This window comes from Petromyzon marinus, chromosome 2 (assembly GCF_048934315.1).
Source record: "Petromyzon marinus isolate PM22_M1 ecotype Great Lakes invasive population chromosome 2, UKy_Petmar_22M1.pri1.0, whole genome shotgun sequence".
Classification (NCBI taxonomy): Eukaryota; Metazoa; Chordata; class Hyperoartia; order Petromyzontiformes; family Petromyzontidae; genus Petromyzon; species Petromyzon marinus.
The window spans coordinates 485,676-509,733 of record NC_133668.1 but is presented as its reverse complement, the minus strand read 5'-3'; the positions used below and the strand labels follow the sequence as shown (position 1 = coordinate 509,733).

The 24,058-nt window shown below is 58.7% G+C and overlaps 1 protein-coding gene across 1 annotated transcript in view; it reads right to left on the bottom strand.

The window, feature by feature from the left end:
• LOC116950629 (tomoregulin-1-like) overlaps positions 1–24,058 on the bottom strand; it is a 49,093-nt gene that overhangs the window by 2,431 nt on the left and 22,604 nt on the right. Inside the window, exons 5-7 of the mRNA XM_076068720.1 lie at positions 9,838–9,934; positions 7,300–7,448; positions 346–402 (exon numbers count right to left, since the gene is read on the bottom strand). Of these exons, the coding sequence (XP_075924835.1) occupies positions 346–402; positions 7,300–7,448; positions 9,838–9,934 (303 nt within the window). The remainder of the gene's footprint in view (positions 1–345; positions 403–7,299; positions 7,449–9,837; positions 9,935–24,058) is intronic.

Genomic DNA, 24,058 nt, shown 5'->3' with positions numbered 1-24,058 from the left:
GACGCCTTCACGGGTTAAAACGTGCGGCTTTATCAGATCGCTTGGGCGGATTCGCTATCCACTAGAGACCTCGTGTTATTTTTACGGCAACAGCGCGATTGATGCGACTGTCCCGTGACAAATTTGATCAAATTTGAAAAAAATACCCACAGTTGTCGCCCTCTCCCCCCTACTGCAATAATTAGGCAGGACGCTCCTGACAAAGAGGCTTTAGACTCCGTGAGTTTCTCCTGGGTAAACGACCTTCATGGGTCACGGTGGGTCACGGTGGGTCACGGTGGGTCACCGTGGGTCACCGTGGGTCACCGTGGGTGACGATAGGTCACGGTGTCTGGGCGACCGTACCTTTCACGTCGGGGTTGTATCGATGGTTCTCATCCAGCTTCCTCACTGGCGTCTCCACTGGAACAGAAAATCACAAATACGTAAAGTCGATGTTTGAGCTTTACCCAGCAAAATAAAAAAAAACGGGTCACACCCCCCCCCCTCCATCCCCCGTGCATCACTGTACCAGAGCCTCCGTGAGTGCAATTGAACTACCCCCGTCCTGAAATATTAAACACCCTGGAGATGGATGTGATGGCTGTGTTGATGCTGCCGTTGCTGCGTGTGTGCGCGTGCGCCCTGAGTAAGGGAGGGGGCGGGCGGGCGGGAGGGAGAGACGCAGCATTGACACACGCACTGATGTAAGAGCACCCTGATTTGCCAAGCGCCTCGAGCCGTGATGATGCCTTTGATTCGATGATGAGATCGGACCGTGGGCGAGAGGGGAAATTAACGAATGCGCGGAATAATTAGTCGGCGCTTTGCCCACCTCGTCAGCGAAGCAAGAAATTGTAGCGGGCGGCCAATTCTCCTGGCCTAACAGCGGACACATACACAGCCCCGGTGCGTTCTCTCCTGGTGAGACTAAACTCGCACCTTGCTCCCTCTCACCGCCACGCCATCAGGACGGCGCGTGCCGTGCTCGCGCTTTCGTTTGCGCGCCTAATTGCCCGTTCCGGCACCATTTTATCTTCTCCGAATTGCTTCACCGGCCCCACGAGCGGCTTGCGGTGTCGGCGGCGGGGGTGCAAAACCATCATGGCGATGCGGCGGTGTCGGCGGAGCGAACAATCGGTGAGCCCCGGCCGGGCCACCGCCGGCCCGGCTGGCGACGCGGTGCCGGCTCTCGTCCCTCTGGACCCGCGCCCTGGGCGTGTGCCGCCCTTCGCCCTTTTCTCTTCGACCCTCATCCAATGAACACGCCCCGGGGAGGGTGGCGGCCGATGTACGGCGGCGACGGCGGCACCGCGCTGGGCACGGTGCCTCCTGCGGTGGCGGCCTCGCGTCACGGCCACCAGGGGCCCGCCGCTCGCACGCCAGCCCCCGACCAATCGGCACGGTCGCGATATCGTGCCACGCAATTGTGTTTCACAGTCGGATTGATCTCCTGCGGCTCGAATGAGCATTGAGGCATCGGTGCTCATCTGCTGCCGGCAGCCCCGCGGGTTCCACCGGTGGGGGAAATTCCACATTCCCGTGTCGGGACGCGAGCTCGCGACCCCGCGAGTGCGATCCACTCGCTCCGCCGTCGAGCCACCCGGCCGCACGGCGCTCACGGTGGGACGCTACCGATGACAATCCAACAAAGTGCAACAAAGTGCGTCTATCTCTCTACATCATGTGGGTACAGCTCTACATCATGTGGGTACACAGCTATACATCATGTGGGTACAGCTATACATCATGTGGGTACACAGCTATACTTCATGTGAGTACACAGCTATACTTCATGTGGTACACAGCTCTACATCATGTGGGTACAGCTATACATCATGTGGTACACAGCTATACTTCATGTGGTACACAGCTATACTTCATGTGGTACACAGCTCTACATCATGTGGTACACAGCTCTACATCATGTGGTACACAGCTCTACATCATGTGGTACACAGCTCTACATCATGTGGTACACAGCTCTACATCATGTGGTACACAGTTATACTTCATGTGGTACACAGCTATACTTCATGTGGTACACAGCTCTACATCATGTGGTACACAGCTATACTTCATGTGGTACACAGCTATACTTCATGTGGTACACAGCTATACTTCATGTGAGTACACAGCTATACATCATGTGGGTACAGCTATACTTCATGTGGGTACACAGCTCTCTAGGTGCCTGTGTAGGTGCCTGGGGAGCGGTAGTGTAGCGGTTAGCGCGCTGCGCTATGAACCCGGCGACACGAGTTCGATTCCCGCTCACGGCCAACACCAGTGACGCTAATCTTAACCGGTCCCGGGCCTTCGCTAGGTCGACTCAGCCTCAAATGAGTACCTGGTGCAGTGTGTAAACATTCCCACTAGGGAGACAAAGGCGGTCGGGCGTGGTGCTGGCCACCCACCCCCTCGTGTACCGTTACCGGCCTTCGTAGGTGCTCGCTAACAGCACTTGCCCCTACAGTCTGTTAAGGCTATATGGGGGATCTTTGTTGTGTGTGTGTCTGTGTGTGTGTCTGTGTAGGTGCCTGTGTAGGTTGCTGTGTGTGTGTGTCTGTGTAGGTGCCTGTGTGTGTGTCTGTGTGTGTGTGTCTGTGTGGCAAAACAACCCCCTACCTCCTCGCGGTGCCGGACGGGCAACTCTGTCGTGGACAGCGCTGTGGGGGGAGATCCAATTTTGATTGGCTCCTCCCCTCATGGCATATGTGTCCACCACAGGGGCTAAACGGGGGCTCTGGACGGGTGCGAGGGGCTGGTAACCCCTCCACCTTCAATTAATTACCACGAAACTACGAATTAAACTGAAATATGTAACAACTAAGCTTGTGCCGGAGGCCCCGGGGGGCCAGGCGTCTATGACGTCTCCTGGCCAAACCCCAATTGGCGGAGCCAGGAGATTGAATACCTACCCTCGGGGCTACTCCAGAAACAACGAAAAGCCACTACGGTTGGCCACGTGGAATGTTCGAACGCTCACTGCAGAGGAGAGGCTGCCACTCCTCTGTCGGGAGCTGGACCGGTACCGCCTGGATCTATGCAGCATTCAGGAGGTCCGGTGGACCGGCTCTGGCTCCTGCCACCATGAGGGGTGGACAGTCCTCTACTCGGGGCAGCAGACTGCCAAACAACAGGGTGTGGGTCTTCTTTTGAACAAAAGAATGAAGGGGGCGTGGGAGCGTGGCGGTGAGGTGTGGGAAGCTGTAAGCCCCAGGCTACTTTGGGCTCGCCTTCCCATCAACCGGAGGCGAGGAATGGTGGTCGTGGTTACTTATGCCCCCACCGAAGATGAACATCCGTGGAGGGATGCAGGCAAAGCCGATGAGTCAGATGCCTTCTATGACCTCCTGTCACAGGTGCTGGCTAAAGTGGCCCCTCGGGATAGAGTCATCATGTTGGGTGACTTCAATGCCCGAGTTGGTCATGATACTGGCACCTGGTCTGGAGTGATTGGAGGGCATGGGCCAGATCAGCTCAATAACAACGGTAGGAGGCTGCTAGATTTTTGTGCAGCCCATGGGCTTGTAATTACCAACACGCTGTTCCGGCATCGGCGCATCCACACAACATCATGGATGCATGCCGGGTCCAAGCAAGAACATCTGCTGGATTACATAGTGACGGACCAGCGAATGCGAGCCCATGTCCTTGAAACCAGGACCTACCGTGGAGCTGATCTGCCCTCTGACCATCGACTAGTCATCTGTAAGATGCGCCTGCCATTCTTCCACTCCGGTGGTGGGTGTACACCCAGGACCCCATTCCAACCTAAAGTGGCCTGGTCTCAGTTATCTGATGAAAGTTGCAAGCGAGAATTTCATCATCGCTTGCGGCTGGGATTGGCATCGTCCCCGACTCCTCCTGATGTCGAGGGTAAATGGGCGAGGTTTAGGACTGTGACTCATGCAGCTGCAATGGCTGCTTTGGGTACACGGTCCAGACCTCCCCAGACACCCTGGATGACAGAGGAGTTGTTCACGATGGTTGAGAAAAAGCAACAGGCCCACTGTCATCGGCTACAGAATCCCACGTCAGAGAATGAGGAGGCTTACCGCAGCCTTCGCTTGGAGGTTCGGAGAGCCGTGAGGCGCTGCAAGGATGGGTGGTGGTCGCGGGTTGCTGAGGAGATGGAGTCTGCCTCAGTGGCCCGTGATCACAAATCTCTATTTAACTCCATCAAAAAAGCAACCTGCAGCGCCACACCTATTACCATCATTAGGGGAAAAAACGGTGATCCAATTTCCGACCCCCAGGAACAGGTTCGCAGATTTGCTGAGCATTTCTGTGAGATCCTGGGGGAGGGAAAATCCCTCAGCCAGGAAAACATCGTGGCACAAAGTGAGGATGACCCTGCTGAGGCTGCGGTGCCTCAAATATTGGATGAAGTCACCCCCTGTGAGTGGCTGGCTGAGGTGCCATCTGCTGAGGAAGTATTGAAGGCGATCCGGAGTCTGAGACCAGGAAAGGCAGCGGGCAGAGATGATCTCCCAAGCGAAATGCTGAGGGAGGGTGGCGTTTGTGCACAGACTGCCCTATATGACATCATAACAACAGTCTGGACCACTGGACGGGTTCCGCAGGATTGGAAGGATGCCCTGGTGGTCCCCCTTTTTAAGAAGGGGGACCGCACAGACTGTAACAACTACAGGGGCATCTCACTCCTCAGTGTGCCGGGAAAGGTCCTGGCAAGGATTATTCAGCATCGCCTTGCCAGGCACGCTGAGGAGAGGCTTGCGGAGCCCCAATGCGGTTTCAGGAAAGGGCGGTCCTGCACAGATGCCATATTTTCTGTCCGTCTGCTACAGCAGAGGTGTAGGGAATTCCAACAAGACCTACATCTCTGCTTTATTGACCTGGTCAAGGCCTATGATACCATCAGTAGGCCTGGGCTCTGGGTCGTTCTTCGTGCTTTTGGAGTACCTGACCCTCTGCTCACGATCATTAAGGACCTTCATGATGGTGAGCGGGCCCGGGTAAAACTACGTGGCCGGGAGTCAGAGCCATTCCCTGTACACCTTGGGGTGCGACAGGGATGTCCTCTGGCTCCCACATTATTTAACATCTATTTTGACCACGTAGTTCGTGAAGCCTTCAATAGCTGTACCGGGGGAATCTCCATATGGTATAGATATAATGGGAGGCTAATCGATGCCCGGGTGCGGTCAAGGGATGGCTCCCTATTGCTCAACCACGTTATGTATGCTGATGACTTGGTAATAGCTGCTCAGTCAGAGGAGGAGTTGGAGACGCTGCTGCTGGGACTGGAGCGTGCCACTAAGAGGTGGGGCCTTACCATCAGCCCCACCAAAACTAAGCACCTGCCTGGGTATTTTGTACCATCGGACACTCCACCCCCACAACTCCCAATCGGTGATGGGGCAGTTGTGGAGAGAGTGGAGAGTTTCCCATACCTGGGCAGTGTGCTTATGACTGGCTCCAGTTTAACAGCAGAGGTCTCACTCCGAATCAGTCGAGCGGCAATATCTTTTCATCGGTTGCGTAACGCTGTGTGGAAGCTACCTGGTCTGTCGCTCCGCACTAAGCTTCAGGTCTTCTCGGCCACGGTCATTCCCTCCCTTCTCTACGCTTGCGAAACGTGGACCCCCCTAATGGAACATCTTCGCCGGTTAGAAACATTTAGGCTGGCCTGCCTACGATCCATCCTGGGTTTAACCAGACTGGATTGTGTGAGGAGCTCACAAATCCTTGAAAGATCTGGGCAGGGTCCCATCGGTGAGCTCCTCCGGCAGGCAAGGCTGCGATGGCTGGGTCATGTAGCCCGCATGCCCAGCCAACGCATGCCGAAACAGCTTTTGTTTGGCCGGATTGAGGGGGCTAAGCGGGCGCGGCACGGGCTAGAGAAGAGATGGAGTGATGTGGTACAGGAGGACGTGGAGCTGAGTGGACTTGCCGATGACTGGTACCAGCGGTGTCAAGATCGGCCTCTGTGGAGGAGGCTCGTGAAGGATGCTACTGGGCAGTTGGAGGCAGTCGCCCTCCAACAACAACGGAGGGCGGAGGAGCGACGCTCACAACAGCGAGCGGAGCGCCGGGTGGCTAAAGCACAGCAGGTTGGCACAGTAGGGGGCACAGGTGGTGCATCAGCCAGTCATCTCAGTCAGTCGACCCGTGGCACCTGGGTCTGCCCCGTGACCTCCTGCCAGCGGGCGTTCGACACTTCACGTGGCCTCAGGGTGCACATAGCCTGGCACAAGCGTCGTGGTGACGTCACCGCCACTTAGTGGCGAATGGCGGTTGTTGTTGTTGTTGTCTGTGTGTGTGTCTGTGTGTGTAGGTGCCTGTGTGTGTGTCTGTGTCTGTGTAGGTGCCTGTGTGTGTGTCTGTGTGTGTGTGTGTCTGTGTGTCTGTGTGTGTCTGTGTGTGTCTGTGTAGGTGCCTGTGTGTGTCTGTGTGTCTGTGTAGGTGCCTGTGTGTGTGTCTGTGTGCGTGTGTGTGCGTGTGTGTCTGTGGAGGTGCCTGTGTGTGTGTCTGTGTGCGTGTGTACGTGTCTGTGTAGGTGTCTGTGTGTGTGTCTGTGTGTGTGCGTGTGTGTCTGTGTAGGTGCCTGTGTGTGTGTCTGTGTGCGTGTGTGCGTGCGTGTCTGTGTAGGTGCCTGTATAGGTGCCTGTGTAGGTGCCTGGGGAGCGGTAGTGTAGCGGTTAGCGCGCTGCGCTATGAACCTAGCGACCTGGGTTCGATTCCCGCTCATGGCCAACACCAGTAACGATTATCTGAACCGGTCCTGGGCCTCCCCTAGGTCGACTCAGCCTGAAATGAGTACCTGGTGTGGTGAGTAAACATCGCCACTGGGGAGACAAAGGCGGTCCGGCGTGGTTACTGGCCACCCACCCCCTCGTGTACCGTTCCGGCCATCATAGGTGCTCACTAACAGCACTTGCCCCTACAGTCTGTTAAGGCTATATGGGGGATCTTTGTGTGTCTGCGTGCGTGCATGTCTGTGTAGGTGCCTGTGTGCCTGTGTGTGTGTGTGCGTGCGTGTCTGTGTAGGTGCATGTGTGTGTGCGTGCGTGCGTGCGTGTCTGTGTAGGTCCTTGTGTAGGTGCCCGTGTACCTGGCGGCCCGAATTTGGCGACGAATATCTCAACCAGTCCCTGGCCTCCCCTAGGTCGACTCAGCCTTAAATGAATACCCCGTGCGTTGCGTAAACCCTCCGAGGAGACAGGCGACCGGGCGTGGTGCCGGCCACCCACCGCCTCGCGCGCCATTCTTTACGAGGTGCATCGCTAACAGCGCTCGCCCCTGCGGCCTGGTGAAGGCTGCATGGGGGTTCTCTGTCTCTGCGTTGCTCACCCTGGCAGCGGCCCAGGTACTTGACCTCGATGAGCTCCTGGCGCATGCAGGACGCTTCGCGCACCAGGCAGGGGTTGTCGTACGAGTTGCCGTCCGACGCGCACACCGGGTTGTAGTTGTGGCCCGTGCAGTCGATGTTGCACACGCAGCTGTGGGGGGCGGGGCACCAGAGAGCACGCGTCACAGCCCGGCACACCGCCGCAGCGCCACGCGGCAACCCCAGCCGACCCAGTCAGAGGACAGTCTCTACACCTACCGGCAGGACACGCGGCACCTATTCACAGATTCGTTGTCTATTTATTTGACTGCGTGCGAGTGATGTCACCGCGTGTTTGCTCCGCGTGCGTCACCGGATGCACGCCGGATGCCCTTGCAGACGAGATGTCCCACCTCGAGGGATTACGGCAGGTGAAGCATTTCAATTAATTAATAATGAGCCACTCCCGGGAGCCGCTCAATTGTGACGCCGATGGCCGGCCCTACAACGACCTTGAACTCAGAGCCGCGACCGCCGGCCTCGACGGTAACGGCCTGACCGCGGAACGCGTCCCGACAACCGGCGCTTCGCCCGGCGGCTACGCGGCGTCACGGAGCGCCTGCGCCGCGCGCCGCGTTCGCGGGCAGGGCGCAAGGAGGCCGCTCAGGGCCGCGAGCGGCGTAACGGGCGGCGTGAGAAACGCCGGGCGGGAGGCGGACGCCGAGTCCGGTCGCGGCGGGGGCGCGGCGAGCGTCCCGGTAAACGCGGCCACGCGGATTCCTCCGTGGCCGCGTTCGCGGGTTCCCTCCCATGGTCCGCGCCGCGTTTCGTGCCGACCCGGGCCCAAGTTGGCGGCGTGACGGCGCCGCGGTTCGTCGCTTCGAGCCAATTCTCTCATGAAGCTCGAGGAGAGATGTACAGTGGGGGTGAGTTCCGTGCCACTCGTCATGGTTCAATCCTCACCCAGCCAGGATTGAGTCGGGCGCACAGATGTTACTTGACTTATCATGATAACAACACTCAAATTAAATCGCACAAACGAATGACGAATATATAAGAAGAATTTCAATAACATCATTTTCAAACACTTCAAATCGTATGGACGACAATCAAACCGTTGTGTCGCAAACGAGATGCTACTAATCTTACATTGAGGCGAACTTACATTGAGACAAGTAAAATTGTACGAAGTGGACGCGATCCATTATGGGTTGCTGGGGCAGTGAATCAATGCGTGGCCACTGTAAATGCACGCGAGCAAAACAAAGATCCCCTGTGTAGCCTGAACATGACCGTTGGGGAAAGTGCTCTCAGCGAGCACCTATGAAGACCAGCACCACGCCCCGCCGCCTTTGTCTTCCCAGTAGCAATGTTTACACACTGCACCAGGTATTAATTTGAGGCTGTGGCAACCTAGGGGAGGTTCAGGACCAGTTTAGCGGTTCGGATCATCGTCACCGGTGTTAGTGGTCGTGAGCGGGAATCCAACTCGAGTCGTCGGTTTCGTAGCGCAGAGTCGTGCTAACCGTGACACTGACACACACACGCGCGTGTACAGATTGCTCAGCTTTATGCACAAACCATCAGCAGTGACACTGCACATGCAGCGATCCACACCACCAACAGTGATGGGATCTCCACGATCCGTGTGTGCCATTTGATTCCAGAACGAATTCCTTTTGAAGTTGAGATTTACGTTTTTTGCACCCCTCGTTTCCGTCTGGTTCTTCATCCAGCAGTGGATCAACGAAAATGCCGTCCGTGCGCACGTCCTCGACAAAGGGACGCGGCAGCCCCCGTCGGCCACCGCGACAGACGCTCGACGCGCTCGCGAGGGCGTCGAGCGTCACTCAAGGGCAAAGCGATGGGTGCAGCGAGACTTCATTACCAATGAATCCCCCATGCATCCCGGGCCTCTCTCTGGCGGCGCGGGAGACGGGGAAGCGTGAATAATGGAAGGTCAAAGGCTCTCAAGGCAAGCGAGCCACGCATTAAAATACTGAGAGGGGGGCCCCTCGCAGGGCCGGTAACGGGGGGGAGAGCGGCCGGAATATTTTGCGTCCACGTTAATGACGAGCGAGGCCCGGCATTCGTACGCCGGCAATCGGCAGCGGCGCACCATCGCCGGGACGATGTTGAGCGAGCTTCCCAGCGCATTCTGGCAACGCGCCCGCCGTGCCAGAAGCTTCCATCCGTGCGCGACCGGGGGTGATTACCGAGCCAAAACCCACCGTGGATTTTGCCCAAAAGCCAAATGGCAGAGGAGCAACGCGCACAAGCTCGTACAATAAATAGCCACCTCACTTCAACTCGGCGGCGGAACTTTCGCACTTTGCCGCGCATTCCGTTACGCGAGCGATTCCTCCGGACGCAGCAGCAGTGGCGGGTCACACGCACGTGCCCGCATGCGTGCGGTGCCGCAGTGTGCCAGAGGGAGGGCCCGGGGGTGTGGGGAGAGAGCGGAACCCTGAGAACTGCGGTAGAAAGGCAGGAGGGTGGAGGGGGGTAGAGGAGATGGAGGAGGAGGGGGGATGGAGGGGGTGGAGGGGTGAGACTCCTACCCAACGTCCTCAGCGTCGTCATCGCACTCGGCTCCGAAGCGGCACCGTGAGCAGCTGCCTGTGCGGCGAGTGGAGCCGCGGCCCGAGCCCTCCGCATCTGCGCGAGCACGAACAAAGACAAAGATCCCCCGTGTAGCTTTCAACAGACTGTTGGGGAAAGTGCTGTCAGCGAGTCGCACCTATGAAGGCCGGCACGGCACGCGAGGGGGTGGGTAGCCAACACAACACCCGGGCGCCTTTGTCTCCCTAGTGGCGATGTTTACTACACGCTGCACCAAGTCCTCATTTGAGGCTGAGTCGACCTAGGGGATGCCCAAACCCAGTTCAGATCATCGTCACTGCCGTTGGCCACGAGCGGGAATTGAACTTGGGTCTCCGGGTCCGTAGCCCAACGCGCTAACCGCGACACTGACACTCATACACACGTACACACACGCACGCGCATAAACACACACACAGTCACGCACATACCACACACACACATACCACACACACGCACCCACACACACATACCACACATACATATCACACACACATACCACACACACGCACCCACACACACATACCACACACACGCACCCACACACACATACCACACACACATACAACACACACGCACCCACACACCCACACACACATACCACACATACATACCACACGCACTCACACACACCACACGTGTGTGTGAGTGCGTGCGAACACACGGCGAGAAACGAGAAACGCTCAATAAGCAACGATGGCTGCACGTGAACCGTGAGCACCCTGCGCACAGACGTGGACTTGCAGCCTGCAGTGCCACCGGTGGCCATTCCACATTCCCAAGTCGGAGACGAGTCGATCCAAAAGACAAAACACTTTTGACGTCCCCACAAATTAGCCGTACAATAATCGACCCCAGAGGGATGAGTTAACCCCTTGGAGTCGGGCCCTAGGATCCAATAGGCACAACAGCTACCGTGCCTATGGCCTATGAAAATAATGCTGACCGTGTTTCTGTTGTTTGTAGGATAAAAAAGAACAAATGTGACCATGGGGCAGCGGCCAGTAGCAGCTGTAGAGAGTTACCACCGAAGGCCTACGAAGCAGAAGTGCCGAGGGCCTTCAAGAAACTTCATCCGGCTCTGCCTAGTGGGGGTCTGTGTGGCTGTAGTGGGGGTCTGTGTGGCTGTAGTGGGGGTCTGTGTGGCTGCAGTGGGGGTCTGTGTGGCTGTAGTGGGGGTTTGTGTGGTTGTAGTGGGGGTCTGTGTGGTTGTAGTGGGGGTCTGTGTGGTTGTAGTGGGGGTCTGCGTGGTTGTAGTGGGGGTCTGTGTGGCTGTAGTAGGGGTCTGCGTGGCTGTAGTGGGGGTCTGTGTGGCTGTAGTGAGGATCTGCGTGGTTGCAGTGGGGGTCTTCGTGGTTGTAGTGGGGGTCTGTGTGGCTGTAGTGGGGGTCTGCGTGGTTGTAGTGGGGGTCTGTGAGGCTGTAGTTGGGGTCTGTGAGGCTGTAGTGGGGGTCTCTGTAGCTGTAGTGGGGGTCTGTGTGGTTGTATTGGGGTCTGAGTGGTTGTAGTGGGGGTCTGTGTGACTATATTGGGGGTTTCTGTGGCTGTAGTGGGGGTCTGTGAGGCTGTAGTCGGGGTCTGTGAGGCTGTAGTGGGGGTCTGTGTAGCTGTAGTGGGGGTCTGTGTGGTTGTAGTGGGGGTCTGCGTGGCTGTAGTGTGGGTCTGCGTGGTTGTAGTGGGGGTCTGAGTGGTTGTAGTGGGGGTCTGTGTGGCTGTGGTGGGGGTCTGTGTGGCTGTAGTGGGGGTCTGCGTGGTTGTAGTTGGAGTCTGCGTGGTTGTAGTGGGCGTCTGTTAGGTTGTAGTGGGGGTCTGTGTGGCTGTAGTGGGGGTCTGTGTGGCTGTAGTGGGGGTCTGCGTGGCTGTAGTGGGGGTCTGTGTGGCTGTAGTGGGGGTCTGTGAGGCTGTAGTGGGGTCTGCGAGGCTGTAGTGGGGGTCTGTGAGGCTGTAGTTGGGGTCTGTGTAGCTGTAGTGGGGGTCTGCGTGGCTGTAGTAGGGGTCTGCGCGGCTGTAGTGGGGGTCTGTGTGGCTGTAGTGGGGGTCTATGAGGCTGTAGTGGGGATCTGTGTGGATGTAGTGGGGGTCTGTGTGGTTGTAGTGGGGGTCTGTGTGGCTGTAGTGGGGGTCTGCGTGGCTGTAGTGGGGGTCTCTGTAGCTGTAGTGGGGGTCTGTGTGATTGTAGTGGGGGTCTGGGTGGCTGTAGTGGTGGTCTTTGTGGTTGTAGTGGGGGTCTGTGTGTTTGTAGTGGGGGTCTGTGTGGTTGTAGTGGGAGTCTGCTTGGCTGTAGTGGGGGTCTGTGTGGTTGTAGTGGGGGTCTGTGTGGTTGTAGTGGGGGGTCTGTGTGGCTGTAGTGGGGGTCTGCGTGGCTGTAGTGGGGGTCTGCGTGGCTGTAGTGGGGGTCTGTGTGGTTGTAGTGGGGGTCTGCGTGGCTGTAGTGGGGGTCTGAGTAGCTGTAGTGGTGGTCTCTGTGGCTGTAGTGGGGGTCTGTGTGCCTGTAGTGGGGGTCTGTGTGGCTGTAGTGGGGGTCTGAGTGGCTGTAGTGGGGGTCTGTGTGGTTGTAGTGGGGGTCTGAGTGGCTGTAGTGGGGGTCTGTGTGGCTGTAGTGGGGGTCTGTGTGGCTGCAGTGGGGGTCTGTGTAGCTGTAGTGGGGGTCTGTGTGGCTGTAGTAGGGGTCTGCGTGGCTGTAGTGTGGGTCTGCGTCGCTGTAGTGGGGTTCTGTGTGGTTGTAGTGGGGGTCTGAGTGGCTGTAGTGGGGGTCTGTGTGGCTCTATTGGGGGTCTGTGTTGCTGTAGTGGGGGTCTGTGAGGCTGTAGTGGGGGTCTGTGTGGTTGTAGTGGGGATCTGTGTGGTTTTAGTGGGGGTCTGCGAGGCTGTAGTGGGGGTCTCTGTGGCTGTAGTGGGGGTCTGCGTGGCTGTAGTGGGGGTCTGAGTGGCTGTAGTCGGGGTCTGTGTGGTTGTAGTGGGAGTCTGTGAGGCTGTAGTGGGGATCTGTGTGGTTGTCGTGGGGGTCTGCGTGGCTGTAGTGGGGGTCTGAGTAGCTGTAGTGGAGTTCTGTGTGGTTGTAGTGGGGGTCTGAGTGGCTGTAGTGGGGGTCTGTGTGGTTGTAGTGGGGGTCTGTGTGGTTGTAGTGGGGGTTTGTGTGGCTGTAGTGGGGGTCTGCGTGGTTGTAGTGGGGGTCTGAGTGGCTGTAGTCGGGGTCTGTGAGGCTGTAGTGGGGGTCTGTGTGGTTGTAGCGGGGGTCTGCGTGGTTGTAGTGGGGTCTGCGTGGCTGTCGTGAGAGTCTCTGTGGCTGTAGTGGGGGTCTGTGTGGCTGTGTTGGGGGTCTATGTGGCTGAAGTGGGGGTCTGCGTGGCTGTAGTGGGGGTCTGCGTGGTTGTAGTGGGGGGGTCTGTATGGTTGTAGTGGGGGTCTGTGTGGCTGTAGTGGGGGTCTGTGAGACTGTAGTAGGGGTCTGCGTGGTTGTAGTGGGGGTCTGTGAGACTGTAGTGGGGGTCCTCGTGGCTGTAGTGGGGGTCTGCGTGGCTGTAGTGGGGGTATGTGTGGCTGTAGTGGGGGTCTGCGTGGTTGTAGTGGGGGTCTGAGTGGCTGTAGTCGGGGTCTGTGAGGCTGTATTGGGGGTCTGCGTGGTTGTAGTGGGGGTCTGCGTGGTAGTAGTGGGGGTCTGCGTGGCTGTCGTGGGGGTCTCTGTGGCTGTAGTGGGGGTCTGTGTGGCTGTGGTGGGGGTCTATGTAGCTGTAGTGGGGGTCTGTGTGGTTGTAGTGGGGGTCTGTGTGGTTGCAGTGGGGGTCTGTGTGGTTGTATTGGGGGTCTGCGTGGTTGTAGTGGGGGTCTGTGTGGTTGTAGTGGGGGTCTGCGTGCTTGTAGTGGGGGTCTGTGTGGCTGTAGTGGGGGTCTGCGTGGCTGTAGTGGGGATCTGTGTGGCTGTAGTGGGGATCTGCGTGGTTGCAGTGGGGGTCTTCGTAGCTGTAGTGGGGGTTTGTGTGGCTGTAGTGGGGGTCTGCGTGGTTGTAGTGGGGGTCTGTGAGTCTGTATTTGGGGTCTGTGAGGCTGTAGTGGGGGTCTCTGTAGCTGTAGTGGGGGTCTGTGTGGTTGTATTGGGGTCTGAGTGGTTGTAGTGGGGGTCTGTGTGACTATAGTGGGGGTTTCTGTGGCTGTAGTGGGGGTCTGCGAGGCTGTAGTCGGGGTCTGTGAGGCTGTAGTGGGGGTCTGTGTAGCTGCAGTGGGGGTCTGTGTGGTTGTAGTGGGGGTCTGCGTGGCTGTAGTGTGGGTCTGCGTGGTTGTAGTGGGGGTCTGAGTGGTTGTAGTGGGGGTCTGTGTGGCTGTGGTGGGGGTCTGTGTGGCTGTAGTGGGGTTCTGCGTGGTTGTAGTTGGGGTCTGCGTGGTTGTAGTGGGCGTCTGTGTGGCTGTAGTGGGGGTCTGCGTGGCTGTAGTGGGGGTCTGTGTGGCTGTAGTGGGGGTCTGTGAGGCTGTAGTGGGGTCTGCGAGGCTGTAGTGGGGGTCTGTGAGGCTGTAGTTGGGGTCTGTGTAGCTGTAGTGGGGGTCTGTGTGGCTGTAGTAGGGGTCTGTGAGGCTGTAGTGGGGGTCTGTGTGGCTGTAGTGGGGGTCTATGAGGCTGTAGTGGGGATCTGTGTGGATGTAGTGGGGGTCTGTGTGGTTGTAGTGGGGGTCTGTGTGGCTGTAGTGGGGGTCTGCGTGGCTGTAGTGGGGGTCTCTGTGGCTGTTTTGGGGGTCTGTGTGATTGTAGTGGGGGTCTGAGTGGCTGTAGTGGTGGTCTTAGTGGTTGTAGTGGGGGTCTGTGTGTTTGTAGTGGGGGTCTGTGTGGTTGTAGTGGGAGTCTGCGTGGCTGTAGTTGGGGTCTGTGTGGTTGTAGTGGGGGTCTGTGTGGTTGTAGTGGGGGGTCTGTGTGGCTGTAGTGGGGGTCTGCGTGGCTGTAGTGGGGGTCTGTGTGGCTGTAGTGGGGGTCTGTGTGGTTGTAGTGGGGATCTGCGTGGCTGTAGTGGGGGTCTGCGTGGCAGTAGTGGAGTTCTGTGTGGTTGTAGTGGGGGTCTGAGTGGCTGTAGTGGGGGTCTGTGAGGCTGTAGTTGGGGTCTGTGAGGCTGTAGTGGGGGTCTCTGTAGCTGTAGTGGGGGTCTGTGTGGTTGTATTGGGGTCTGAGTGGTTGTAGTGGGGGTCTGTGTGACTATAGTGGGGGTTTCTGTGGCTGTAGTGGGGGTCTGCGAGGCTGTAGTCGGGGTCTGTGAGGCTGTAGTGGGGGTCTGTGTAGCTGTAGTGGGGGTCTGCGTGGTTGTAGTGGGGGTCTGCGTGGCTGTAGTGTGGGTCTGCGTGGTTGTAGTGGGGGTCTGAGTGGTTGTAGTGAGGGTCTGTGTGGCTGTGGTGGGGGTCTGTGTGGCTGTAGTGGGGGTCTGCGTGGTTGTAGTTGGGGTCTGCGTGGTTGTAGTGGGCGTCTGTTAGGTTGTAGTGGGGGTCTGTGTGGCTGTAGTGGGGGTCTGTGTGGCTGTAGTAGGGGTCTGCGTGGCTGTAGTGGGGGTCTGTGTGGCTGTAGTGGGGGTCTGTGAGGCTGTAGCGGGGTCTGCGAGGCTGTAGTGGGGGTCTGTGAGGCTGTAGTTGGGGTCTGTGTAGCTGTAGTAGAGGTCTGCGTGGCAGTAGTAGGGGTCTGCGCGGCTGTAGTGGGGGTCTGTGTGGCTGTAGTGGGGGTCTATGAGGCTGTAGTGGGGATCTGTGTGGATGTAGTGGGGGTCTGTGTGGTTGTAGTGGGGGTCTGTGTGGCTGTAGTGGGGGTCTGCGTGGCTGTAGTGGGGGTCTCTGTGGCTGTAGTGGGGGTCTGTGTGATGTAGTGGGGGTCTGAATGGCTGTAGTGGTGGTGTTTGTGGTTGTAGTGGGGGTCTGTGTGTTTGTAGTGGGGGTCTGTGTGGTTGTAGTGGGAGTCTGCTTGGCTGTAGTGGGGGTCTGTGTGGTTGTAGTGGGGGTCTGTGTGGTTGTAGTGGGGGGTCTGTGTGGCTGTAGTGGGGGTCTGTGTGGCTGTAGTGGGGGACTGCGTGGCTGTAGTGGGGGTCTGTGTGGTTGTAGTGGGGGTCTGCGTGGCTGTAGTCGGGGTCTGAGTAGCTGTAGTGGTGGTCTCTGTGGCTGTAGTGGGGGTCTGTGTGCCTGTAGTGGGGGTCTGTGTGGCTGTAGTGGGGGTCTGAGTGGCTGTAGTGGGGGTCTGTGTGGTTGTAGTGGGGGTCTGAGTGGCTGTAGTGTAGTGGGGGTCTGTGTGGCTGTAGTGTGGGTCTCTGTGGCTGTAGTGGGGGTCTGCGTGGCTGTAGTGGGGGTCTGAGTGGCTGTAGTGGGGGTCTGTGTGGCTGTAGTGGGGGTCTGCGTGGCTGCAGTGGGGGTCTGCGTGGCTGTGGTGGGGGTCTGCGTGGTTGTAGTGGGGGTCTGTGTGGCTGTGGTGGGGGTCTGTGTGGCTGTAGTGGGGGTCTGCCTGGTTGTAGTTGGGGTCTGCGTGGTTGTAGTGGGCGTCTGTTAGGTTGTAGTGGGGGTCTGTGTGGCTGTAGTGGGGGTCTGTGTGGCTGTAGTGGGGGTCTGCGTGGCTGTAGTGGGGGTCTGTGTGGCTGTAGTGGGGGTCTGTGAGGCTGTAGTGGGGTCTGCGAGGCTGTAATGGGGGTCTGTGAGGCTGTAGTTGGGGTCTGTGTAGCTGTAGTGGGGGTCTGCGTGGCTGTAGTAGGGGTCTGTGAGGCTGTAGTGGGGGTCTGTGTGGCTGTAGTGGGGGTCTATGAGGCTGTAGTGGGGATCTGTGTGGATGTAGTGGGGGTCTGTGTGGTTGTAGTGGGGGTCTGTGTGGCTGTAGTGGGGGTCTGCGTGGCTGTAGTGGGGGTCTCTGTGGCTGTAGTGGGGGTCTGTGTGATTGTAGTGGGGGTCTGAGTGGCTGTAGTGGTGGTCTTCGTGGTTGTAGTGGGGGTCTGTGTGTTTGTAGTGGGGGTCTGTGTGGTTGTAGTGGGAGTCTGCGTGGCTGTAGTTGGGGTCTGTGTGGTTGTAGTGGGGGTCTGTGTGGTTGTAGTGGGGGGTCTGTGTGGCTGTAGTGGGGGTCTGCGTGGCTGTAGTGGGGGTCTGTGTGGCTGTAGTGGGGGTCTGTGTGGTTGTAGTGGGGATCTGCGTGGCTGTAGTGGGGGTCTGCGTGGCAGTAGTGGAGTTCTGTGTGGTTGTAGTGGGGGTCTGAGTGGCTGTAGTGGGGGTCTGTGTGGTTGTAGTGGGGGTCTGAGTGGCTGTAGTGGGGGTCTGTGAGGCTGTAGCGGGATCTGCGAGGCTGTAGTGGGGGTCTGTGAGGCTGTAGTTGGGGTCTGTGTAGCTGTAGTGGGGGTCTGCGTGGCAGTAGGTGGGGTCTGCGCGGCTGTAGTGGGGGTCTGTGTGGTTGTAGTGGGGGTCTGCGTGGTTGTAGTGGGGGGTCTGTGTGGCTGTAGTGGGGGTCTGCGTGGCTGTAGTGGGGGTCTGCGTGGCTGTAGTGGGGGTCTGTGTGGTTGTAGTGGGGGTCTGCGTGGCTGTAGTGGGGGTCTGAGTAGCTGTAGTGGTGGTCTCTGTGGCTGTAGTGGGGGTCTGTGTGCCTGTAGTGGGGGTCTGTGTGGCTGTAGTGGGGGTCTGAGTGGCTGTAGTGGGGGTCTGTGTGGTTGTAGTGGGGGTCTGAGTGGCTGTAGTGGGGGTCTGTGTGGCTGTAGTGGGGGTCTGCGTGGCTGTAGTGGGGGTCTGAGTGGCTGTAGTGGGGGTCTGTGTGGCTGTAGTGGGGGTCTGTGTGGCTGTAGTGGGGGTCTGCGTGGCTGTAGTGGGGTTCTGTGTGGTTGTAGTGGGGGTCTGAGTGGCTGTAGTGGGGGTCTGTGTGGCTCTATTGGGGGTCTGTGTTGCAGTAGTGGGGGTCTGTGAGGCTGTAGTGGGGGTCTGTGTGGCTGTAGTGGGGGTCTGTGTGGTTGTAATGGGGGTCTGTGAGGCTGTAGTGGGGGTCTGTGTGGTTGTAGTGGGGATCTGTGTGGTTTTAGTGGGGGTCTGCGAGGCTGTAGTGGGGGTCTGCGTTGCTGTAGTGGGGGTCTCTGTGGCTGTAGTGGGGGTCTGCGTGGCTGTAGTGGGGGTCTGAGTGGCTGTAGTCGGGGTCTGTGTGGCTGTAGTGGGGGTCTGTGTGGCTGTATTGAGGATCTGTGTGGTTGTCGTGGGGGTCTGCATGGCTGTAGTGGAGTTCTGTGAGGCTGTAGTGGGGATCTGTGTGGTTGTCGTGGGGGTCTGCGTGGCTGTAGTGGGGGTCTGAGTAGCTGTAGTGGTGGTCTCTGTGGCTGTAGTGGGGGTCTGTGTGGCTGTAGTGAGGGTCTGTGTGGCTGTAGTGGGGGTCTGCGTGGCTGTAGTGGAGTTCTGTGTGGTTGTAGTGGGGGTCTGAGTGGCTGTAGTGGGGGTCTGTGTGGTTGTAGTGGGGGTCTGTGAGGCTGTAGTGGGGGTCTGTGTGGTTGTAGCAGGGGTCTGCGTGGTTGTAGTGGGGTCTGCGTGGCTGTCGTGAGAGTCTCTGTGGCTGTAGTGGGGGTCTGTGTGGCTGTGTTGGGGGTCTATGTGGCTGAAGTGGGGGTCTGCGTGGCTGTAGTGGGGGTCTGCGTGGTTGTTATGGGGGTCTGTGAGACTGTAGTGGGCGTCTGCGTGGTTGTAGTGGGGGGGTCTGTATGGTTGTAGTGGGGGTCTGTGTGGCTGTAGTGGGGGTCTGTGAGACTGTAGTAGGGGTTTGCGTGGTTGTAGTGGGGGTCTGTGAGACTGTAGTGGTGGTCCTCGTGGCTGTAGTGGGGTTCTGCGTGGCTGTAGTGGGGGTATGTGTGGCTGTAGTGGGGGTCTGCGTGGTTGTAGTGGGGGTCTGAGTGGCTGTAGTCGGGGTCTGTGAGTCTGTATTGGGGGTCTGCGTGGTTGTAGTGGGGGTCTGCATGGTAGTAGTGGGGGTCTGCGTGGCTGTAGTGGGGGTCTGCGTGGCTGTAGTGGGGGTCTGTGTGGCTGTAGTGGGGGTCTGTGAGGCTGTAGTGGGGTCTGCGAGGCTGTAATGGGGGTCTGTGAGGCTGTAGTTGGGGTCTGTGTAGCTGTAGTGGGGGTCTGCGTGGCTGTAGTAGGGGTCTGCGAGGCTGTAGTGGGGGTCTGTGTGGCTGTAGTGGGGGTCTATGAGGCTGTAGTGGGGATCTGTGTGGATGTAGTGGGGGTCTGTGTGGTTGTAGTGGGGGTCTGTGTGGCTGTAGTGGGGGTCTGCGTGGCTGTAGTGGGGGTCTCTGTGGCTGTAGTGGGGGTCTGTGTGATTGTAGTGGGGGTCTGAGTGGCTGTAGTGGTGGTCTTCGTGGTTGTAGTGGGGGTCTGTGTGTTTGTAGTGGGGGTCTGTGTGGTTGTAGTGGGAGTCTGCGTGGCTGTAGTTGGGGTCTGTGTGGTTGTAGTGGGGGTCTGTGTGGTTGTAGTGGGGGGTCTGTGTGGCTGTAGTGGGGGTCTGCGTGGCTGTAGTGGGGGTCTGTGTGGCTGTAGTGGGGGTCTGTGTGGTTGTAGTGGGGATCTGCGTGGCTGTAGTGGGGGTCTGCGTGGCAGTAGTGGAGTTCTGTGTGGTTGTAGTGGGGGTCTGAGTGGCTGTAGTGGGGGTCTGTGTGGTTGTAGTGGGGGTCTGAGTGGCTGTAGTGGGGGTCTGTGAGGCTGTAGCGGGGTCTGCGAGGCTGTAGTGGGGGTCTGTGAGGCTGTAGTTGGGGTCTGTGTAGCTGTAGTGGGGGTCTGCGTGGCAGTAGGTGGGGTCTGCGCGGCTGTAGTGGGGGTCTGTGTGGTTGTAGTGGGGGTCTGCGTGGTTGTAGTGGGGGGTCTGTGTGGCTGTAGTGGGGGTCTGCGTGGCTGTAGTGGGGGTCTGCGTGGCTGTAGTGGGGGTCTGTGTGGTTGTAGTGGGGGTCTGCGTGGCTGTAGTGGGGGTCTGAGTAGCTGTAGTGGTGGTCTCTGTGGCTGTAGTGGGGGTCTGTGTGCCTGTAGTGGGGGTCTGTGTGGCTGTAGTGGGGGTCTGAGTGGCTGTAGTGGGGGTCTGTGTGGTTGTAGTGGGGGTCTGAGTGGCTGTAGTGGGGGTCTGTGTGGCTGTAGTGGGGGTCTGCGTGGCTGTAGTGGGGGTCTGAGTGGCTGTAGTGGGGGTCTGTGTGGCTGTAGTGGGGGTCTGTGTGGCTGTAGTGGGGGTCTGCGTGGCTGTAGTGGGGTTCTGTGTGGTTGTAGTGGGGGTCTGAGTGGCTGTAGTGGGGGTCTGTGTGGCTCTATTGGGGGTCTGTGTTGCTGTAGTGGGGGTCTGTGAGGCTGTAGTGGGGGTCTGTGTGGCTGTAGTGGGGGTCTGTGTGGTTGTAATGGGGGTCTGTGAGGCTGTAGTGGGGGTCTGTGTGGTTGTAGTGGGGATCTGTGTGGTTTTAGTGGGGGTCTGCGAGGCTGTAGTGGGGGTCTGCGTTGCTGTAGTGGGGGTCTCTGTGGCTGTAGTGGGGGTCTGCGTGGCTGTAGTGGGGGTCTGAGTGGCTGTAGTCGGGGTCTGTGTGGTTGTAGTGGGAGTCTGTGAGGCTGTAGTGGGGATCTGTGTGGTTGTCGTGGGGGTCTGCGTGGCTGTAGTGGGGGTCTGAGTAGCTGTAGTGGTGGTCTCTGTGGCTGTAGTGGGGGTCTGTGTGGCTGTAGTGAGGGTCTGTGTGGCTGTAGTGGGGGTCTGCGTGGCTGTAGTGGAGTTCTGTGTGGTTGTAGTGGGGGTCTGAGTGGCTGTAGTGGGGGTCTGTGTGGTTGTAGTGGGGGTCTGTGAGGCTGTAGTGGGGGTCTGTGTGGTTGTAGCAGGGGTCTGCGTGGTTGTAGTGGGGTCTGCGTGGCTGTCGTGAGAGTCTCTGTGGCTGTAGTGGGGGTCTGTGTGGCTGTGTTGGGGGTCTATGTGGCTGAAGTGGGGGTCTGCGTGGCTGTAGTGGGGGTCTGCGTGGTTGTTATGGGGGTCTGTGAGACTGTAGTGGGCGTCTGCGTGGTTGTAGTGGGGGGGTCTGTATGGTTGTAGTGGGGGTCTGTGTGGCTGTAGTGGGGGTCTGTGAGACTGTAGTAGGGGTTTGCGTGGTTGTAGTGGGGGTCTGTGAGACTGTAGTGGTGGTCCTCGTGGCTGTAGTGGGGTTCTGCGTGGCTGTAGTGGGGGTATGTGTGGCTGTAGTGGGGGTCTGCGTGGTTGTAGTGGGGGTCTGAGTGGCTGTAGTCGGGGTCTGTGAGGCTGTATTGGGGGTCTGCGTGGTTGTAGTGGGGGTCTGCATGGTAGTAGTGGGGGTCTGCGTGGCTGTCGTGGGGGTCTCTGTGGCTGTAGTGGGGGTCTGTGTGGCTGTGGTGGGGGGTCTATGTGGCTGTAGTGGGGGTCTGTGTGGTTGTAGTGGGGGTCTGTGTGTTTGCAGTGGGGGTCTGTGTGGTTGTATTGGGGGTCTGCGTGGTTGTAGTGGGGGTCTGTGTGGTTGTAGTGGGGGTCTGCGTGGTTGTAGTGGGGTCTGCGTGGCTGTCGTGAGAGTCTCTGTGGCTGTAGTGGGGGTCTGTGTGGCTGTGTTGGGGGTCTATGTGGCTGAAGTGGGGGTCTGCGTGGCTGTAGTGGGGGTCTGCGTGGCTGTAGTGGGGGTCTGCGTGGTTGTTATGGGGGTCTGTGAGACTGTAGTGGGGGTCTGCGTGGTTGTAGTGGGGGGGTCTGTATGGTTGTAGTGGGGGTCTGTGTGGCTGTAGTGGGGGTCTGTGAGACTGTAGTAGGGGTCTGCGTGGTTGTAGTGGGGGTCTGTGAGACTGTAGTGGGGGTCCTCGTGGCTGTAGTGGGGGTCTGCGTGGCTGTAGTGGGGGTATGTGTGGCTGTAGTGGGGGTCTGCGTGGTTGTAGTGGGGGTCTGAGTGGCTGTAGTCGGGGTCTGTGAGGCTGTATTGGGGGTCTGCGTGGTTGTAGTGGGGGTCGGCGTGGTAGTAGTGGGGGTCTGCGTGGCTGTCGTGGGGGTCTCTGTGGCTGTTGTGGGGGTCTGTGTGGCTGTGGTGGGGGGTCTATGTGGCTGTAGTGGGGGTCTGTGTGACTATAGTGGGGGTTTCTGTGGCTGTAGTGGGGGTCTGCGAGGCTGTAGTCGGGGTCTGTGAGGCTGTAGTGGGGGTCTGTGTAGCTGCAGTGGGGGTCTGTGTGGTTGTAGTGGGGGTCTGCGTGGCTGTAGTGTGGGTCTGCGTGGTTGTAGTGGGGGTCTGTGTGGTTGTAGTGGGGGTCTGTGTGGTTGCAGTGGGGGTCTGTGTGGTTGTATTGGGGTCTGAGTGGTTGTAGTGGGGGTCTGTGTGACTATAGTGGGGGTTTCTGTGGCTGTAGTGGGGGTCTGCGAGGCTGTAGTCGGGGTCTGTGAGGCTGTAGTGGGGGTCTGTGTAGCTGCAGTGCGGGTCTGTGTGGTTGTAGTGGGGGTCTGCGTGGCTGTAGTGTGGGTCTGCGTGGTTGTAGTGGGGGTCTGAGTGGTTGTAGTGGGGGTCTGTGTGGCTGTGGTGGGGGTCTGTGTGGCTGTAGTGGGGGTCTGCGTGGTTGTAGTTGGGGTCTGCGTGGTTGTAGTGGGCGTCTGTTAGGTTGTAGTGGGGGTCTGTGTGGCTGTAGTGGGGGTCTGTGTGGCTGTAGTGGGGGTCTGCGTGGCTGTAGTGGGGGTCTGTGTGGCTGTAGTGGGCGTCTGTTAGGTTGTAGTGGGGGTCTGTGTGGCTGTAGTGGGGGTCTGTGTGGCTGTAGTGGGGGTCTGCGTGGCTGTAGTGGGGGTCTGTGTGGCTGTAGTGGGGTCTGCGAGGCTGTAGTGGGGGTCTGTGAGGCTGTAGTTGGGGTCTGTGTAGCTGTAGTGGGGGTCTGCGTGGCTGTAGTAGGGGTCTGCGAGGCTGTAGTGGGGGTCTGTGTGGCTGTAGTGGGGGTCTATGAGGCTGTAGTGGGGATCTGTGTGGATGTAGTGGGGGTCTGTGTGGTTGTAGTGGGGGTCTGTGTGGCTGTAGTGGGGGTCTGCGTGGCTGTAGTGGGGGTTTCTGTGGCTGTAGTGGGGGTCTGTGTGATTGTATTGGGGGTCTGAGTGGCTGTAGTGGTGGTCTTTGTGGTTGTAGTGGGGGTCTGTGTGTTTGTAGTGGGGGTCTGTGTGGTTGTAGTGGGAGTCTGCGTGGCTGTAGTTGGGGTCTGTGTGGTTGTAGTGGGGGTCTGTGTGGTTGTAGTGGGGGGTCTGTGTGGCTGTAGTGGGGGTTTGCGTGGCTGTAGTGGGGGTCTGCGTGGCTGTAGTGGGGGTCTGTGTGGTTGTAGTGGGGGTCTGCGTGGCTGTAGTGGGGGTCTGTGTGGTTGTAATGGGGGTCTCTGTGGCTGTAGTGGGGGTCTGTGTGCCTGTAGTGGGGGTCTGTGTGGCTGTAGTGGGGGTCTGAGTGGCTGTAGTCGGGGTCTGTGTGGTTGTAGTGGGATTCTGTGAGGCTGTAGTGGGGATCTGTGTGGTTGTCGTGGGGGTCTGCGTGGCTGTAGTGGGGGTCTGAGTAGCTGTAGTGGTGGTCTCTGTGGCTGTAGTGGGGGTCTGTGTGGCTGTAGCGAGGGTCTGTGTGGCTGTAGTGGGGGTCTGCGTGGCTGTAGTGGAGTTCTGTGTGGTTGTAGTGGGGGTCTGAGTGGCTGTAGTGGGGGTCTGTGTGGTTGTAGTGGGGGTCTGTGTGGTTGTAGTGGGGGTCTGTGTGGCTGTAATGTGGGTCTCTGTGGCTGTAGTGGGGGTCTGCGTGGCTGTAGTGGGGGTCTGAGTGGCTGTAGTGGGGGTCTGTGTGGCTGTAGTGGGGGTCTGTGTGGCTGCAGTGGGGGTCTGCGTGGCTGTAGTGTGGGTCTGCGTCGCTGTAGTGGGGTTCTGCGTGGTTGTAGTGGGGGTCTGAGTGGTTGTAGTGGGGGTCTGTGTGGCTCTATTGGGGGTCTGTGTTGCTGTAGTGGGGGTCTGTGAGGCTGTAGTGAGGGTCTGTGTGGCTGTAGTGGGGGTCTGTGTGGTTGTAGTGGGGTCTGTGTGGTTGTAGTGGGGGTCTGCGAGGCTGTAGTGGGGGTCTTCGTTGCTGTCGTGGGGGTCTCTGTGGCTGTAGTGGGGGTCTGTGTGGCTGTAGTGGGGGTCTGAGTGACTGTAGTCAGGGGGCTGTGTGGTTGTAGTGGGAGTCTGTGAGGCTGTAGTGGGGATCTGTGTGGTTGTCGTGGGGGTTTGCATGGTTGTAGTGG